Genomic DNA, 19,419 nt, shown 5'->3' with positions numbered 1-19,419 from the left:
CTTGACTTAGGCTCTTTAATAGTTTAGCTCTCTCCCCCAAATGGACTGATTGCATCAGGCAGATAAGTGTACGTGTGCGAAGGGTTCGCTCTCACTGCAGCAGCAGCGCAGCCGCACGAAGGCTCAGCTCACTGTGCACAGGGCAAAGCACAGCCAAACAGGCACCTGAGAAGCTGTAGTTGAGCACAGCACCAGATTTCTTCCTCACTTGTAGATTTCTGAATAGGCTTTCCATGCTTTCAGAAATGTCCATGTGGCAGAAACACACACAGGACTGCTGAGGAATAGAGACAGATCGGGCAGACCTGGTTTAAATGAATTTAACAAGAAAACAAAACTTGTATTAGATTTCTTTCACTTATCACAGCTTTCACTATTGCACATCAATCACAAAAGAAACAACTTACAAAACTGGTTTTATTCTCAGAATTGAGCTCAATCGTGCCTGTTCTGCTCACTGATGAGCCTGCCTTCTTCACATGGTGAATAATGACAGACTTGAGCAATGCCCACCGCCCCCAGGTAAGAGGGCTTCCAATCAGTTCATCTCTTTTGCACCTACCCCATAATTTCAGATTCAGAATTGATTAAACTGTCCTGACAAAGCCAGTCATCTCAATGGCACGAAGCACGGATCTCCCAGCAAGCAGCAGAACATTCCTGCTTAGAAGCCAGCACTGTTTTGTCTGTTCAATACCATCCAGGTGGTTTTCGGTACATTTGGTTGCAGGACATTTCCACGCTTTTAAAGTTGGAAAAATTGAAGAAGCTTTTCCTAGACAAAGGTTTTTAATTAGACATTATTCAGGAGTGAATCCTCCTCATTTCCAGAAACGTTTTCACAGTCCTTGCAAAGTTTATATGGAATTAAAAAGAAAACCAAAAGCAAAACCAGTTCAGTACTTGAGCCGTGACCAGCAGTGTGAGCATTACAGCTAACACTCCAGGCCTCTCATTGCAGCAATGCTGCTGGCCATCCTGCGAGGCACACTTTTAGCAGCTTGCCTGTAGTCCTCTGGCTTTGCCTTCAACAGAGTTACAATATTTTGCAGTGTTCTTGATGGCTGAAGGCCAAGGGCATCCATCACATTTATTAGATAATCTGCAAGATGAAAGACAAACATGTATTTGAACAGGGAACAGACTCCGCAAACAACACCCAAATAAGTTTTCATCATGGCAGCCAGAACACTGTCACTGCTGGCTCAAAACCACTGAAAAACTGCAGTGTATCTGGAATCTAACTGTACTGATGAGTATTTTTGGCTTCCTGTACACCAGCTCAGATAACTGTTATCTTCAGAGGCATGAGATGTATTCTGCCATGTTTCACGATCTGCACATGACGTTCATCATGATCACAGATCACAATTGCATTTTCAAAGGCAAAGAGCTTTGAAGACACCTTGTGTTACCAATTTCTGCAGTGGTCTCATGGTGACACTCTTGTGAACTTAGGATAAGAAATAAACACCTCAGTGTACTACACAACCACTTTCCCAACACCTTCCTAGCAGTCCTCCCTTGGTCACTCTGTGTGGCATGGGAGAAGACAGAAGCAGACACATGCCAACTGTCTCTCACTCTGTTCTTGAAAATTCCTCCACATTAAAAGTAACTTCAGTCAGTTAACACCTTCAGAGCTAAAGGGCTGTAAGTTAATCATCACAGAGGAGGAGATCTGACAGGCTTTGTCAATAAAGGATGACGGTCAGGTGCCCCACAATGGCTTTTAGAAAGCTTGTGGCTGATTTCACCTACTTCAGCTAATATGTGGATGGAAGAAATCAACCAGGTGCCCTCTTCATAGCTAACTGGAGCACTTCCCAGACTCAGCACACACATATACATTCAACGTTAGTATCAATGTATTCCTTGCTAAGACTGGCTGTAAGGAAACTGTCTCCATTCAGAATGACTCTGACAGACAGAAAAACAGAGCAGGAAAGAAGCAGGAGCACCTACTGGAAAACCAACCTTCCCTCAAAGACACATGCAACCAAACTGCAAAGCTGTGAACCACTCACTCCTCCATGCAATGTGTCAGATAAACATGCTCATGACTAAAGGAGAAACCCACACTGCAGTTCCTAAACCAATGAAAGAACCCACGTGCCACAGCAACACTTCTCAGGACAACACGTGCACCAGCCTTACCGATATCTGTGGAAAGCTGCTTTGTTGAATGCACTGTGAGCTCTGGTATCTGCAGGATGACTTCGCAGTAGGTCTGCATTGTAGCCCTGGCGATGGAGCCCAACCAGTAGTCAGCCATGTTGTCCAGCTCGGGTAGTTCATCTCCTGGACAGAAAATGCACATTAGCAGAATAGCAAATTAGAGATCAGCAGTCTCATTCACTTTCATAGGATAAGAACAACAGGTATGAACAGCCATATGAAGAATGGATGTGAGCCAAAAGTCAGCTTGCTGCAAGGAATGAGTGAAAAACATATAGGAAGAACAGAGAAGGTCTCAAAGAGGCAAGTGCACTGTTGGTGTCACAGCAGTCACTGCACTTCCTTTAGTGCACGGTTTTTATCACTCTGGCTGGTATCTGACCACTAAAACCCATGTGGCACAGGAAGCAGTGGAGCTTTAATGACTTTGCAGCTGGAACTGAAACAGTACGGAAAAGACATTTAACTGAAGTGGTCAGTATTTCAGGATTGTGTCCTTTCTGAGAAAGATCCTGACTACAGGGACAGAACACAGGGCTGGATGTTAATAAATTCCCAAATGTTAATAAATTCCCAAAGATGCAGAACCTGTCCTGAAACAAGACAGACTGCAGAGCAGTTTCTGACCATGGGCTCCTAACCTTTATAACAGAAAGGCGCAGCTTGGTGTGTCACGTAGGGTATAACTGGAAGTTTTTTTCCTGGATTTACAGAGGAAAGTGATAGGTGGAAGGCCTGCTTATTAACAAACAGCATTACTATTCTGCTGAAGAACAAATAACCTTTTTTCTGTGGAAAAGAGCTCGGTGAGTCCTCCACCCTTTCTCTAACAACAAATGAAGGGTCATTGGATCTGAGTCAGGTCATGGAAGACTGCAGAAGTGGCCACGTTCTGTTTGTTTGTTTAACACAACAACTGATAGATGTAAGATTAAGTTTATGGGACGTTCTCTGCTGTTTTCATCGGGTCTGACAGCTGAGCTACTTCATAGTGGGTCGGTTCCTTCAGCAGCTGCCTTGAGAATCCCAGTTTGGATACTGTCTGGGGACAAGAACACACCGTATGACCACTGTGGGGGCATCACAGAAGATGGCCAGCCAAAATAACAGTTCACTGCTTCTAAACAAGGTTACAAGATTCCACCTCTTCACTTGCACCTTGCTCTGCACTCCTGCATGGCTCTGGTGTGTCACAGGACTTTCAGGAAACTGATTCAAATCCCTTTATTAACATACTTGAAAGAAACAAACCCAAAAGGAACACAAAAAAGAGAATACTTTTCTGTGGAGTTTAAGAGTGGATATGGCCATGCCATGGAATCAGCACAAAGGAGAGGGCAGGACTGCAAAGCTGGAGCAAGGCTCCTCCTTCATCAGGTTGTTAGGCAGCCAAGCCGCTCTGGACTGTACAGCAGTAGACATGATAAGGAGCAGAAGCCATAAAAGCTAAGTTGAGAACCTGTTCAAACAAGACAATTAGTTCACAAGAATTTCCTCTCCCTGCCACCTCCCAGTACACAAATACAGCTAAACACAAACCAAGCACATTTTAATATTGTCAAATACAAAGCAAACAATGTTGGACATCAATAACTCAGATTCTTGCTCTGAAAAGCAGTGACACTGGGAAGCCTTTTCTGTCACTGGGTTTTCACTTTGACACACATTCTCAGCACTGGGCTGTGGCAAGAAGAATACAACCTAGCTAGTATAAAGCTCTGGCAATCAAACCAAATTAGGCAAAGTTATCTCACCCCTCTATATATAATGACAAAGGCAAAGTTAGAAAATGGTATCACATGCTGACATCCCTATTTCAAGAAATACGCGGAAATACCAGAAACAGAGGACAGGCAACAAAAACAACCAGGAACTGTAAAGCAAGTCTTAATGTGAGGCTCAAGGAGCTCCATTTATTTTATCCCCAAGTGGATTTGAAATGCCTTGTTTTGCTGGAATGCTGCACACAGACCCAGATGTCTTCTGTCTGAGTTTAAGAGCTTCAGCACCCCAGTGCTTCCTTCCCTCCATTTGCAGGGCAAAAAATGGTCCCCTGAGGACTAAATGAAACACAGCAAACTGCTTTTGAGCTTAATAGGAGATACTAGAGTAAAATGTACTGACCTGAAATATCAAGGGCAGAGCTCATTACTTAGCAATTCCTTCTTGCCAAAACAGCCGTAAGACCAATGTTACCTTCAGCAATTAAGAATGTTTTCTCAAAAGGTTCATTTGCTTTTAACAGGGCCATGCAGGTCTGCTTCAATCTGCTACGTGCATGAGCACTGCAGCAGTACAGGAAGTTTGATCACAGCAAAAGCAGCAGAAAACAGATATTTATTGGGCATCAGAACATCACTGAAGAACTCAGCAGTAGCAAAGGCCCAAGACTACAGTCAAGCCATAGTTACAGAGCAGCAAAAGCTACACCAGAACAAGATCAAAGCAGCCTCACTCCCTGCAGCTTCTGCTCCTCACACTATGACTTCTGATTCAAGGCATTCTCCTGCCTGAAAACCAGTTCTGCAAAGCTCACTACACAATGCCTTATTTTCTGCCTGATCCATTTCCAGAACTCATTTACCACACTACCAAAGAAAAAGGTGCAAAGTCAGAGAAAATAACAGCCCAAGCTTCTACTGAAGCCACCACAAATCTGTGTTGTGTGTGAGCACCCCAAAAACAACGGTAATGACAGCACACTGCCCTTAAAGGACAAAAGACAGCATATCAGGATCTCACTCTGCACATGAGAAAGCAGCTAGGATATTAGATGCTGCTCCAGCTATGATACAGCAGTAATTCACGCCCTGAATTCAACGCAAAGTTTTAATGACTGACAAACTTAAATAAGCTGAACTAAAGCTTCCAGTTTGAACAAAGCTAAAAAACAGTCTTATTTATCATCTAGAGACTCTTGGAAGAAACAGCACAAGCTGATGTAGAAAACGGATCTCAAACAGCTTTGTTACTGTAACAGATCATACCCACATAAGGTCAGAATGTGAAAACTTTCCACCAGACACATCATCTTTGGTTTCACCTCACCTTGTTCTGGGGGATAAGGCAGTTTTCCAGCATGTAATGCCAGTTCCAAAGCAGAATCCTCCTGAGTGACAAATGGTTCAAGGTGGAGAGGAAGCGACATAATGTATTGCCCAATCTAGAATAAAAGCACAAAGAGCTGAGTCACCAAACAAATGTGAAGCAAGCGCCTTGCTTGTGAAAAAAGTCAACTGCAGCAAACCACACCTGAAAGCAACCTGCTGCTGAGCAGTGTTATTTAGAAAGACACTCAGAAATTCAGTAAGCAACCTCCCCTTGAAACTTTACCTGATACACTTCTCTGGTGAGGTTTGGAAAGTTCCTAAGTCCTCAGATAACTTTATCATGAGTAGCTCTGATTCTAGCTATCTCACAGCTTGGCTGAATACCCATTTCTATTAAATAAATAGAGCTTTAAAAACATGCTCAAGCCTTTATTGTATGATTAAATCACTCCAGTACACACTGCAGGAACTTGCCTGCTACATGAGCTGCAATATAAAGCTATGCTCTGTATTCACCACTACAAACAGAAGTTGGCATTTCCCATCCCGTTACAAGAATTAACACCGAGAACAGCACAGTTCAATTAAGAAGCAGCTCTCCTTATGCTCCCAAAGCTATCTGGCTATTCTAGGATTTGACAGATTTCATGAAAGCTACAAAGAATGGTACAATTAATGAGGACTGTGCCACTGAGAGGATCTATCACCACCGTACTACAATTTAAATACTAAGATTTTGCAAAGAAATGGTGAAACACAGAAGAGATCCCTTCCCCTCAGAGTTGGGCTCCCAGTAACTATCTTCTCATGCTCTTACATTGCTGATATACTCAAGAGGAGTCAGGCTGAAGTTTGGCAGGTCCTCTGTCAGGGTCTCACCAACGCCACCAGTGGTCCAACTCTGTTAGGCAAACAAACAGAATAAATCTATGGCTTTCTGGAACACAGAGTCTATAAGCATTCTGGGAAGGGATCACTCAGCTACACAAACTAAGACTACCCATGAATTTCTAGAAATCAGAAGACAGATGGTGAAAAAGCTGCTTCTCTTGTCCTCCTACAGCCCCAAAACATACATAACCCTTCCACACAGACCCCTATGGGAAATACCCGCTCACACAGGTTAGAAAAGCAGGATCTCCAACAAACATCAGAGCTTTCAAACACAGCTGCCTGCCACAAATGCTGTTTTCCACTGAGCACTACTCAAGGGAAGAAAAGCGATACCACAGTGAAACTTCCTGAAAATGAGAAAAGTAAGAAATATAGAGCTTTACTCCACCCTAAGGTATCCCATGGGTAAGCCCCACCACAGAGCAGACCAGCTCAGTTATTACTCTATATCCATTACTCACCTCCATCTTTGAAACAAGTAAGAGCTGTTGCTTGATGCGAAGGAACACAGAATCAAAAGCCAAGTGATGGGCCAGCTGGTTGAGGCGGCTCAGCGCAGATCGAGATGAAGACAGCAAGTTGTGGTTACTCGTCCCTTTCTCCTAACACAGACACACAGAAAGAGTTTTTACACAAAGATGGCGCTGAGCTGATCACAGAAAATCTACATTGATGTTCTCAAAGGGGTCTTCAATAGGCCATCCTAATAAAAAGAGCATTCCTCTGCCACGATAGAGCCTATTTCCTTTGGGATGCCCTACTCCAACTATTTATTTGCCATAGAAACTGAGCACTGCTTCCTGAAATTTCTAACAAAAATTTCAGCATCACTTTCCAGCCACACCAAGCGCCAGCACAGGCCAGATAGTGAGAAACGATTCTTCTAATTAACTGTTTTACATGAAGAGCACATGTGGAACTGCTTAGTAAAGCTTTAAGGTCAACATACTTAAGGCACAGCTGCACAAATTGCAGGTAAATTAAGCACAAAAGAAATCAAAACATCCCGAGGAAATAAGAGACAAATAATAAACTTGACCTCACTGTTGTAAGTTCAAGACAACAGCAAACATAACTCAGCTCTACAAGGAGACAACTACAGTTGTTCTGCCTTGTTCACAAATGCATGCATGAATGATCTTGCAGAACTATATTTGATAATGGATAAGGTAATGGAGTGTAAGTGGTAAAGAAAGTCTTGAGAAGATGTGGAGTGCAAAATTTGAGATCTCCATCATCAGCACTATCATCCCAGTGCTTTCCATGACAGAATCTCCCCCATCAGAACAGACAGGAGTTTGTTCACAAAACAGACAGGATACGGAGAAGACATGATATGAGCCCAGATTTCCTAGGTTTGGATGTTTCATTTCTCAGCAGATTCGTATTAGAACGTAGCCCATCAAAAGATTAAATGTAATCTCTCTGATGGGGGAATCCAGGCCTCATCTTTCAACTGTGCACCCAACAGCAGCTTGATATAAAGGCAGGCTCTCTCCAGGTAGGCTACCTTCAGGGTGTACAGCGTTTCCATAAGGCTAGCGTACTCAGATGGATTTTCCTTCAAAAGGTAATTGTATTCTTGCCAAGGGTTCTTCACACTGCTCTTCTTTTCTGTAGCACTGGTATCCTGAAAGCCAGAAAAGCTACAGGGGCTGTAGGAGTCCGAGAGATACTTCCCAGCAGTTGACAGAATCCTATAAACAATTGCAAACAGTCACCAGCAACGTTCTGCAAAATTAGCACAACCATCTTCCTGTTGCTCCAAAGAAAACCCCTGGCAGCATCTCAACATAAGTAGAAGAAAAAGCAGCAATCAGAACTACTGGGGCCTCTGACTCAGTCACCCTTTTGACACAGCCTGTGATTATAGCTCTACCCTCTCTTGTGAGATGACAGGTGATTCAGTTGCATACCTTCCCTCCCACAGCTGGAAGACTGCAGCACAGATGGCTCCACAGCTTCCTACTGTGCACCATACTGCACAGTGAGCCCTCCAGAGGCAGAGGAAAAAAAGCCAGTTACATTCAATACTAAAATAACAGCAAAAAAAAGTAGCAGAACCACTGCAAAGAGATCATGCAGAGATTCCAAAGTATTGGTAGGAATATTTTGAAACCAGGTTTTCACAGCTTCCATAAAGGAAGTGTATGGCAATAACAGGACACTCCCTTTTGCACAGCAAGTTAAGTCCCATTGCCTTTGGGGTCTTAGAAGCAGTAGATGCAGGGCATAAATCTTTTCTCTGGTATGATCACTAGGTAGCACAGGGCATGCACTTATGAACAGCTTAATAGCAGAAGTCATGGTACTTCTGCCCAAGTTCCTCTGTCCTTTGCACTGCATGGTGTTTGACTAGACAGACTTGTACAGCTGTCTGCAATATAAATCTATATGAATATACATTCACATATATGTATCTTATATACATTTTTCAGTACAAGGTTAACTGCCCTGGGCAAGACAGAAGAAACTGAAAAACATATGCAAGTTTTTAATTGTTCAAGAACTGCTAAGTGTCTTTAATCATCAGTGCTGCCTTCACACCCGTTTAAGGGAGAGAGCCTTCACTTGTGGCAGGCACTAATAACAGCCAGCTCTCACTCTACCATGCAACTCAAAGACTGCACAAGTACTGGGCTGAAAAAGGGAGGAGAGGGCTCTACAAGTAGAAGAAATATGGAATAAACTCCTGGGAGCTACAGGCTGCTGTGTATTGCATCACATACTGCCACGTTAGTCAGAATAAAGCACCTGAACACACAAGAGGCTGAACAGTGCACTGCTTACAGGCAACAGAAGAGCAACATGCCAGCTGTGCTTTAGACTCCTCATGTTACAAGGAACTGATTGGTGAAGGCACACATAGGTGCATATTGGCAAATAATTCACTTCCCATGTCACTGCAGGGAGGGAAGAGGAGGGTGTAAGAATCCAAAGAAATCCAGTGGAAAATTCTTTCCTCAGCAAAATCTAGTCCATTTGATGCCCAGCCAGGTGAACAAGACACATCACCTATCCATCCAAGGAAATGGATTCTTACGACTGTCTCAGAGCACAGAACTGAGTGAAACACTTTCTGATCCATCTCAGATGCTCCTCTGATGAGGAGAAAACAATCACTGTGGCTTTTTTTCCCCCCCTCTACAGTCTACAAAGGGAAAGCACCTTGAGATTTATTTTCTTTTGACTTGTTACCTATTGTGACGCCTTACGTATTCAGTTCAGCAACACTTACCTGTTGGCCAGTTGCTGCTCAAAGTCCCCACACTGACGAAGGAGCTCACCACAAGTAGTAATGATTCTGGAAAAGAACAAGCCAAAACCTATTTTGTGATTTTAGGCAGATAATGTCAGACCCCTAAAGAACCCACCTAACAAAGGCATAAATAAATTCCTAAAAAGGCAACAACCAAACTAGAGTCCTCAGAGGACAACTTTTAACATGGGTACCAACTCTGCACCCATTGCTTAACATCCAGCTGTCAAACTTTTGCCAGACAGCCTCATCCACACATTCTTTACTGTCATCATGGCTAATACCAGCTCAGCATCACTGGGAGCATTTCTAAGAGCTGCTGGTATTTTGAGTGCTATGACATGCAGTCTTGCCCCAGATGGTGTGGGGAAGGGGTCTCACAGCCCTTACTGTGCCAGCAGCAACCTGAAACCCAGCCACTAATACCATTGCTACTAGAAGCACTACAGCTAAGTAGGCACAGCCCTGCATTCTGCACTAAGAACTTGGCGTAAACTGACCCCACGTAATTCCTTTCCACCTCTGATAGAAAATCAGCTCTGAGACGGTCCAAAAAGAAAATCCCCTTTACCGAACAGAGTTTTGGAATGCAGTCCAGTCCTCCTGGAAAAGGGAGTCTGATGGAATATCATCCAGTTTACATTTCTTTCGTATCGACTGCAATGTATTTGTAAAATCAGATGTATACCTGTAATGAGAAACGGAGAAAAGACAAGTACTTGTGTGAGACAACAGTCCGGAGAGCAACTTACTGCAGATCCTGTGATCTGCTCACTCAGACCTCTACAGTAGTGAAGTAAGAACCAGAAATATTACAAGAGTTCAGAAGTGACACTGTTGTTTCAGCCCAAGCACGTATACATGAAGATCTGAACAGCCGCTGTCCACTGAAGCCTACATTAGAAATCAGGGAGAAACTCAGATTGCGTGCTTGCTACTTCAATTTGCTGCGTATGCGTTACTAGGAACTCCTCACGCTTATGACAATGTATGTGCGAGACATTTTTGTTATCACTGCACTAATCACCTCTCCTAGGAGGGAGCAGACAGTTTATAAGACTGCTCCAACATCACTTGGCCCTTGTTCCAGGAACAGTGTGACAACAATCTCATGAATTTGTTTTCTCAGCTACTCCCCAGATGAGAACAAATTTAAAAAGAACATTTTGTTTCTCCTCCTCAAGACTTATTTTCCTGTCTAAATGATGCCCATAAGCTGACGGCATGCACACTGCTATGTAATTGCCTATAAAGGAGATGAGGTCAGAGAAGTGTGCTTTTCTTTTCCCTCTTCCCCTAGAACAGCAAGGTAACAGCTTGTGAGCAACTCTTTCAATATCAGAAAAGAATAAGGAAGTAATCAGCACTGGAATACCATCTAAATGGGCTGTCAGTTACATTATAAGGCAAGAACTTAGGGTGAATCTCACTCACAAGGGTGTCTTGCACATATAAGCAGACTCCAAATACAAAGTCACTTGTATCAATAAGAGTATACTTCCCTACAGAGTTCTACTTTCAGCAACTTGTTTTTCTTATATTCTGCCCTTGGAAACCTTTCCCCTTTCAAAAGCATTTACTAAAAAGCAAAGTCTGAAAAATATCTGAAGGATATTTTCCCTTCAGTCACAAGATCCTCAGATTCTCCACTAAGAAATTGTCACTGCCTGAATGAAGTGATAGAAGGGGATATCAAATGACACATATTACAGTTACAGATACCTTCAGCACCCAGCCACCTTTCATCAACTACAAAGTCACTGGCCACAAGCCAAATGCTTGTTACTCTCCCTTAGGATACATGCAGCAATGTAATTAGAAGCACCTTACTTTGCAAACAGTGCTTTCAGGGCCTTGAGAAGCCCACACACTCCCAGACCATCAGTGAGTTTAATGCAGTTGTCGATGGCTCCAGAAGCCAGAATGAAGAGTTTGCTGACTGAATGATTCAGTTCTTGGACACAGTCAATTACTTCCCAATGTTCCTAAATAAAAACAAGAACAGGTTGAAAGGCTGAAGCCACCTCTGCATTGGCAGCAACAACTGATAAAGTTTTTCTCCAGCAGATTAAGCAGATATATACAGTGACTGTTAAGGGGTAGAAGAGCAGAAGAAAGGAGCTATTCAGCAAAATTTACTTAACAGTAACTAAATACACAGCAAAAATATACTGCCAAAAAGTTAAACGAGAAAAGAGAGCAATGGCTTTACCAAAGACCCTCATATTTAGTAGAAGTTTCAAACCTCTCCCCACATAGATGAGCAAAGAATACTGCATTACCAAGGGCACTGCGCTGATCTGAATGAGCAGATTTTCTTCTTCGAGATCTCCGTACTTGAGTTGAAAGGGCTTGTATGGATGATACACCGCTTCTACCAGTTCCATCACTTTTACCAAGTTCTGCTCCTCTACAAAGAATCAGATGTTTAGGCTACAAGTAAATGAATGCACCATTAAGAACTTTATTTCAAGCAACATGCATGAGTTCTTCAAGTAGATCTCTGCCTATGTAAGCTTGCAAAGTTGCCCAACAACTCAAAGTCTCAATTACAAAGTTGTTGTTTTTTTTTTAAAGCAAAATTATTATCCCTGCCTGCTTCTTAAAACCAAGATGTTCTGCCTCAACAAGCACCTCAAGAAAATCAATAACTGCTCCAAAACAGCCTGGGTGACAAAAATCTATTAAATATTTCAATTTACAGTAAAGTATTGAAACTGTCTGAGAGGTGAAACACATTACAGCCACAACTCAAAATGGGGGCAAAGCTAATTTATCAGAAAGTCTGGTTCGTACTTGAAGTAACTGACAGTAATTCAATTTACTTAGGTCTACTACTTCACTTCGTTCATCAACCAAGGAACCTTGAGCTAAAGCTCCCAGTGACATTCTGCTGAGCAGAGAGCTGCACCAAATCCAAACAAAAGCCAGGTCTGAATGATTATTCCTTGAATCAGAACTGGATGCCAGTTGGTGCCACAAAGTTTTGCCAAACTCAAATTAGCACCAAACCAGAATGAGTTTGAATTCTGGTTGTAAGCAAAAGCTTTTACACCCTACAGACAGCCAAGTAATGGAATGGGTCACCTGAAGTTCATGCAGACTTCATGCCTGGAAACTTTTGAGATCAGACTAGAGAGTAAAACACGAAACACTGCCTGAGCTCCTAGCGGACCTTGATCTGACAGGAGGTCAGATTAGATCATCTCCCGAGGTCCCTTCAAACCTGAATTATCCTATGAATCATAACTGAACCCTCCCCTCACTAAGCAGGAACTGGTTTGACCCTGTCCTGCTGAGTCACTTAGCTTTTCCATTCTTAAGATATTTCTTGTTCCCAAACATCTCACCAGTCAGCACAAGAAATGGTAATAAAGAACAAAACCTCTTTTTTCTTCTCCTTTTTAACAAACAAACATACACACTCAGGAAACAGTTCAGTAACTGTCTTCCTATTCTATCATCTTCCAGGATTTTCTATTTTTCCAATTTCTTTTTAATTTCTTCTACTATGAGCCACAAATTAAGCCAAGCCAAGGATATAAAGTGACTGATGAGTACACAATCACGAAGGCAACAAAAACAGACACAATGACAGTCATACTCCCGGAAACTACCCAGTAATCATAATTTATGTGATCAAATAAGAATATGGGTTTAAGTAGCTCAAGACAATGTTATGAAGAATCAAAACAGGAAACACAGTATTAAAAATGCTCTATTTTAGGATTTTCCCATACCTAGTGTTTGAAGGGCCCCTACCGGATAAACCTAAGACTATAAACAGCCTACAGTCCAAGTTAGGTATAAACCTATGTAAACGCTGCATCTCGCTGCTTTGTGGTTTGTGGGAATTATTCACCAAATCATGATCAAGACAAGGCGACAAACATCACAGGGTCAGGAAAACATTGGATAGTTGAATCACATGTCAAGGATGGTGCTAAAGAATAAGTTACAAACAGCTCAGAAATAATACTTGGTCCCATACTATCAATTGATCAATACATAACCCATTATCAGCAGAAAAGCTGCCAATACAACTTAAAAATCCGATGGAAGAGAAACTCTATTTGAAATTTACTTATTTAGGAAGGTGTTACTTAATTCCAGGAACCTCCTCAACTTTAATTTTTTGTGGTCTTTCACAATAGGTTCCATGGTTCCTTGGAGATATTTCCTCAGCTGCTAGGCAGAAGAAATGCTAATGCTTGTAAAAGAAAAAGCGCTAAATACTATTTATTCAAGGCAGCAAGCACACTCACAACAGGCCTGCTTTAGTAAACTCATTCAGTTCTGTGTCAATATGTTTAGCCTAGGTTGTACACACACACAAACATAACACACACACACAAAGGTACAAATGCCACGTGAGTGGTAGATCCTATAGAAGATGTAATCTTTCCCTCCATGTCAAACTAAACAAAATCTCAGAGATGTACAGAGGTGTTGACAGAACAGTGCAACAAAAATCCAGTGCAGAAGCCCTACTCAGATTTGACAGCATGGCCATTTCCAGCCCTTTTGCAAAGTGGACAGTGGCATCATAGAGCTCCAGCAGCTTGCTCAGCTTGGTTTCTTGACCCGTTCTCTCCATGGCAGTGCTGAGGCAGACAGGGATGGATGGCACCAATGCTCCTAGAGTTTGAATCAGCAACACAGTCACAATTTCCTGGGGTTTCTTGAAAACCTGTGGTAACAGAAAAGCTATTAGCAAAAGCACATTATCTCAGAGGAACAAAACAGGTGTCAAACACGGGATGCTGAAGCCAGGAAGTAAACAGCTAGAAGAGAAAGCAGCAGAGAACTGGACTGCTGGAAAGAAGCAGACATGGGAGATTTGAATGCTACTTGACCCTCACTGACCTAATTACCAGAAACTACCAAAGAATCTTCAAAATACCACAGAAATGTGAGAAATATTAAAACGTACCCCCAGAATAGGGCTGAAGTGATTATCCTTCAATAGCTTAAAAAGAACTATCGATTGGTGACAGTGATATAAAGATTGAGAAGATGGCATTTTGTGAACTAACAGACCACAGACTCCTCAAATGACATAATCCCAACCAAACAAACTGAATAAAACCCCACCAATAGTAAAAAAGCAAAGGCCTGCTAAGACAGCGAGAATCTCACTTCCCAAAACCAAGTCAACAGGCACTTTACTACTGAAACTGTACTTTGAATGCAGCAGCAGCAGGTTTGTCAAAAACTGAATTCACCAGAACACAGGCACTGTAGTCACTGGGATAACCAGCTGGCAGAGAACGGCATTTGGAAACAGCACACTCAGTTTACACAGGTGTGTTGGAAAAAAATACACACATTGGTAAGCTGTGAAGCAATAGTACTATATCATGAGCCAAATTAGTGGTCAGATAAGCAGAAGTCAGCACTGGAAAGGCTAGTAATACCGTAATCAGCTGGGAACTTTTATTTACATGCACCACCCTCAAATCTAGTAATATAACACGCGTTACAGCCTTCTACTGTTACTCTTGCCAGCTATTCCCTCTCAGCTGCTCTGAAATCTGGGATCACCAGCAGTCTCCTGCAGCAAGGCTACCATAGAAAGTGAGAAGCAGGAAAGAAGTCCAAAAATTCTTCAGAAAGCAGAAGCACACAGTGTAAACGACACAAACCTTGTGCTGTGTGCTGTGTGCCACTTCTCTCTTTCGATCTCCCAGTTTAAAAAATATCTGCTAACATGTAAGATACCTGACCCAAAACTCAGCCCAAAATTCAATCCAATCATTAGGTAGAAAAAAATACATTGCAAGAAAACACTGAGCTCCTTTGCAGGATGAGGGTGAGCACTTGGGAGCAAGCTTAGTAACACAAAGATAAGAATCTCCTACCCTTCATGGATGAAAAACTCTTATGGACTTAACTATATGAACACATTCTTTCATTTAACTGAAGAAAGACAACTTTGGGGGATCTCACATTATTCCTGTCCAGAAAAACTTCAAGAAGTGACAGCAGAAGCCCCTCCAGTATCTTATTCTATCTATACATGACACAAATCACTCCAGTATGACCTTGAGGCTTTCCTCCAGGTCATGAACAAATAAATCAGTTGGGGCATTTTAACTGTCATGCAGCAGAACACATTTGCAACACTAACAAATTATATTGAACTTAAGTTATAGATAAAAGTGATAGAGCAGCTTTAATGTTAATAACACAGCAACCTTGCCTTTGGTAGGATACCAGGAATCAAATCCTGTCTGCAAGAGTTAGACAAGACAAAGTTCCAAGTCCTGCCTTTCACTGACAGAACACAGGATAACTGAAGGAATGAATAGTGATGAATTAGTCCAAGCTTTACGAGAATGAAGAGTGTGGTCATTCTTGTCCTCTCCCATACCACCCCTCCCACCAGTATTAAACAGTGACTGCACCTGCGTTGCCCACTGAAGTTGCGAGTGCCAGGTCCCAAGGAGTGTGTCATACAGTTCAGTCAGCTGGCGATTCAAGCTTAAGTCACTCTGGCAAAGATCCTGCCATACTGCCACCAGCTGCACCTGCAGGGTAATAAGGTAATAAGAACCGTTTTGAGAGAACTAACAGCTTACAGATCTATATTTTGTTATTGCAAACCAAGATCTTCTCAAGTAAAGCTCTTCTGCTAAAACACAATGCCCACCCTGACTTTCCTCTGCAGATTTTAATGTAACACTTTGCTATAATTCAGCACCACCAAAGGAACCAATTTTCAGCATGAAGCTGGAGGCTTCTTAACTGATTCAAAGTTTTAATTAACATTGGTATTTGACTCATAAAACGAGACTGTAACCGATATCCCCACATAATAGTTGAAATACCTGGCAAGCCCTAGCCTTGAACTTAATCCTCAAAAGTCACAGTCATGAGAGAACCGCTGAGGATCAGGTTATGGTTACAGAACTGTCTGGAATTCCAACTTTTAATCTTACCTGAAAAGAGTTTACAGAAGTCGGCAGCTGGCAGGTTGCAGCAATAAAGTCATTACTGACACTGTCACCTCCGAGAAAAGCAAAGCAAGAACAACTACAAGGCACAGAGATAACTCGAGCAGAACACACATATCCTATGTCTATTTCAAAACCGAAACACAAAGCCCTCAGTGGAGGATTTCCCGCAAAACATGAGTTGTAACCAAAGCTGTTAAGAGCCAGGAGAAGTTCCAGATCCGGAAGAGAATAGGTTCCATCTTCTTTGAACAGAACAGGCAATGTGATGTAACAGCTCCCCCTACAGCCTAAGCCAAGCAAGCACTCAAGTTTTCATTTCTCCACATCAAAACATCCAAATACTTACTTTGTGACACTTATAATAGTAAGCAAGAAGCTGAGGCATTCGATCAATTTCAGTGAAGACCTTCACAAACATCTTTGCCTGATCTAATTAAAACAAACATAATAGGCAGTTAACAGTCTCCAAGTGGTAGTGAAACATTACACCTACAAAAGATCTCATCCCCAATAGAGCAAGAAAAACCTTCTGTTAAGTGAACATGCACAATGGCCCATAAAGAAGGACACACTTTAATCTTTTGTTTGCTCATCCTCTCAAACAGAAGCAAAACTGCTTAAAAATCCCCTTTCACATCAGAACATGCAGCAGACTTGAGACAAATTGATTTAATGTCTTAACAGGTAAAAGCTTTCGGCATAAGATGGATAAAACCAGAACAATTCCTAGAAGGAAATTATTTTCCAGAAAAAAAGCCACTGTGTACAGAACTAAATGGCACCTTGCAAAGTCCTCCATTTTGCTTTCACTGCTCTTCAATCTACTACCTAAATTAGCAGTCTGAAAACTGACTGAGGACACAGTCAGCTCTTCAGACAAGGCCTTTAAACTCAAGTTCCTCACAAGTCAGTTTTGTACCATAAGGGCAATGACTATAGTTCTCTCCAGAAAAAAAGTTATGGAGTTAGAGAAACTAGTAATGAGAACTTTCATTTCTAAAAAAGACCCAGCGAGGAGACAAAGTAGAACACGAAGTCATTTAAGTGCTTTGCAGCTATGCAAGTCACAGAAGACAAGCTCTCTGGTGATAGGTTTGTATTACTTTCATAGGAGCTGGCACCTGGCTGCACCACAAAAAGCACACAGGCCACAGCCAGGGGCCTTCAGGACACACATCTTCTTACCCAAACAACATGTTACTTTTTGAATAAAAACTCTGCACTGATAGTAAATAACATCAAGCCTTACTGACCTACAGACTGAGAGTTAAAAGCAGCCACGATCTGTGGGCTGGCCATGGCCTCCAGGCGGTTCTTCAGAGCCTCAAGATGCACGCACTTCTCAGAGTAATCTGGTGTATCCACAAGCATAGCCAAGCTGCTCTGCATACTTGTTAGCTTGGCTGAAATTGCAGACACATCCTGCCACCAGGAAAGGAGAACCAGCTTATTGAGTGTAAGATTACACAGCATTAATGTCTGTTTCATAATGACATCTTAAAAGCACTTCAACAACCTGCTTTTAAACACAGTTTTCTTGGAAAGATGAAGGGCCAAAGATCAAAATAACTACATGGCCTCTACCTGTGTCTTAAGGGTCTCTTCGATGTCTGCACTTAATGTAGTCCATTTGTCTGCTTCCTGAAGGGACTCAGCAGCCAACTGCATTCTAGATTTCACTTTGTCAATCTCTACCAGGACCTAGGAGATGTAAAAAGAATTAAAACGTCGCCTGTTGATAGAAAAGATAACTGCCACAGATGCTTATAGTATGGGAGTTACTTTTAGTTTGGATTTTAAAACTGGGTGAACCAATCACAGCTGTTACAAGGAGACAGGAATTGGTTAAAAAAGCTGGTGATATTAAAACAACTTCCCAATGCCAAACAACCAAAGGTTGGCTTGAATCCCCAGTTTATACTTTTGCAGCCACTTGGCCTCATGCTGCATACAGAGCTATCAGCAGGGAGAACCCTGGGCCATTGGTATAGCAATTGGTAACAGAAGCTAATTAAACTGTTTGGCTAACCATAATGACATAGACATGAGGATAGGCTGGAAGAGCTGGGGCTGTTCAGCCTGGAGAAAAGAAGGCTCCAGGGAGACCTGACAGCAGCTTTTCAGTATCTAAATAGGGACTAAAAGAGGACAGATTCCTTCAGCAAGGTCTGTTGTGATAGGATAAGGGGAAATGGTTTCAAACTAAAATGAGATTTAGATTGGATACGAGGAAGAAGTGCTTTACAACGAGGGCAGTGTGGAATAGCACAGGGTGCCAAGAGCTGGCATTGCCCCATCCCTGCAGACACCCACAGAAGGGCTGCGTAGGGCTCTGAGCACTGATGGAGCTGTGGGTGTCCCTGCTCAGAGCAGGGAATGGGACCACATGGCCTTTATAGGTCCTTTCCCACTTAAATGATCCTACAACACGCAGACTGCACACCGGGCTGTGTTGCTGGTGCTCACTTTTCTCCCATTAACACCAAAAGAAGCCGTTTTGTGCATATTTAGCTCACTGGGCCGCTCAGAACAAACTGCTCTTTGAATGCCGGGCTCCACGCGCTGCTGGTGGTCACCAAGTAAGGCAGGAGCCCACCTGCATCGACTGCGCCGTGTCCTCCTCGAACCTCCTGATGTCCTCCTTCACCAGCACCATCTGCTCCCGCAGGAAGGCCGCCTCCTGCCGCAGGGCCTCCACCTCTCGCAGCACCCTGGGCATGCTGTGCAGGGCCTGCTGGCTGGCTTCTGCGGGACACAACGGCACAGCAGCACAGTGCTGAGAGCTGCAAGGAGCCGACACCCCTCCCACAAGCAAAGCAGCCACGTCCCCACCGCCCGCCCGTCACCTTCCACCACGTTGTTGACCTCCTGGATGAACACCTGCAGCTTCATCACCAGGGTGGAGGCGTGGGCGTCCGCCTGCCCGGGTGCGTCCTGCTGCCCGGCTCTAAAGGCCGCGTTCACCCAACTCTTCACCTCGAAATCATCGGCCATAAAGCGGGAGATATCCATGGTTCCGCACCGGGCCCAGCAGCCAGCGCGCCCCGCTCCGCCCCGCGACTGGGCCGGCCCAGAGAGA

General features: G+C 43.0%; 1 protein-coding gene across 2 annotated transcripts; it reads right to left on the bottom strand.

The window, feature by feature from the left end:
* Window positions 1–348: 348 nt before the first annotated feature.
* On the bottom strand, window positions 349–19,360 carry COG7 (component of oligomeric golgi complex 7). Of its 2 annotated transcripts, XM_015876925.3 has the most exons (17): window positions 19,187–19,360; window positions 18,937–19,085; window positions 17,925–18,041; window positions 17,594–17,762; window positions 16,687–16,769; window positions 15,789–15,911; window positions 13,873–14,071; window positions 11,664–11,791; window positions 11,212–11,366; window positions 9,953–10,069; window positions 9,361–9,426; window positions 7,633–7,819; window positions 6,584–6,724; window positions 6,046–6,129; window positions 5,227–5,341; window positions 2,158–2,301; window positions 349–1,102 (listed from the first exon to the last, which is right to left on the bottom strand). In XM_015876925.3, the coding sequence occupies exons 1-17, from the start codon at window positions 19,350–19,352 to the stop codon at window positions 936–938; spliced, it is 2,310 nt and encodes a 769-aa protein (XP_015732411.2). In that variant the 5' UTR covers window positions 19,353–19,360; the 3' UTR covers window positions 349–935. The 2 variants fall into 2 exon arrangements, 1 of the variants encoding a protein (XP_015732411.2); XR_014933851.1 differs by lacking the exon at window positions 7,633–7,819.
* Window positions 19,361–19,419: the final 59 nt, after the last annotated feature.

Source organism: Coturnix japonica, chromosome 13, assembly GCF_054131305.1.
Source record: "Coturnix japonica strain WE chromosome 13, WE-NBRP24, whole genome shotgun sequence".
Classification (NCBI taxonomy): Eukaryota; Metazoa; Chordata; class Aves; order Galliformes; family Phasianidae; genus Coturnix; species Coturnix japonica.
The sequence above is the reverse complement of the archived record's forward strand: the minus strand, read 5'-3'. Positions and strand labels throughout refer to the sequence as shown.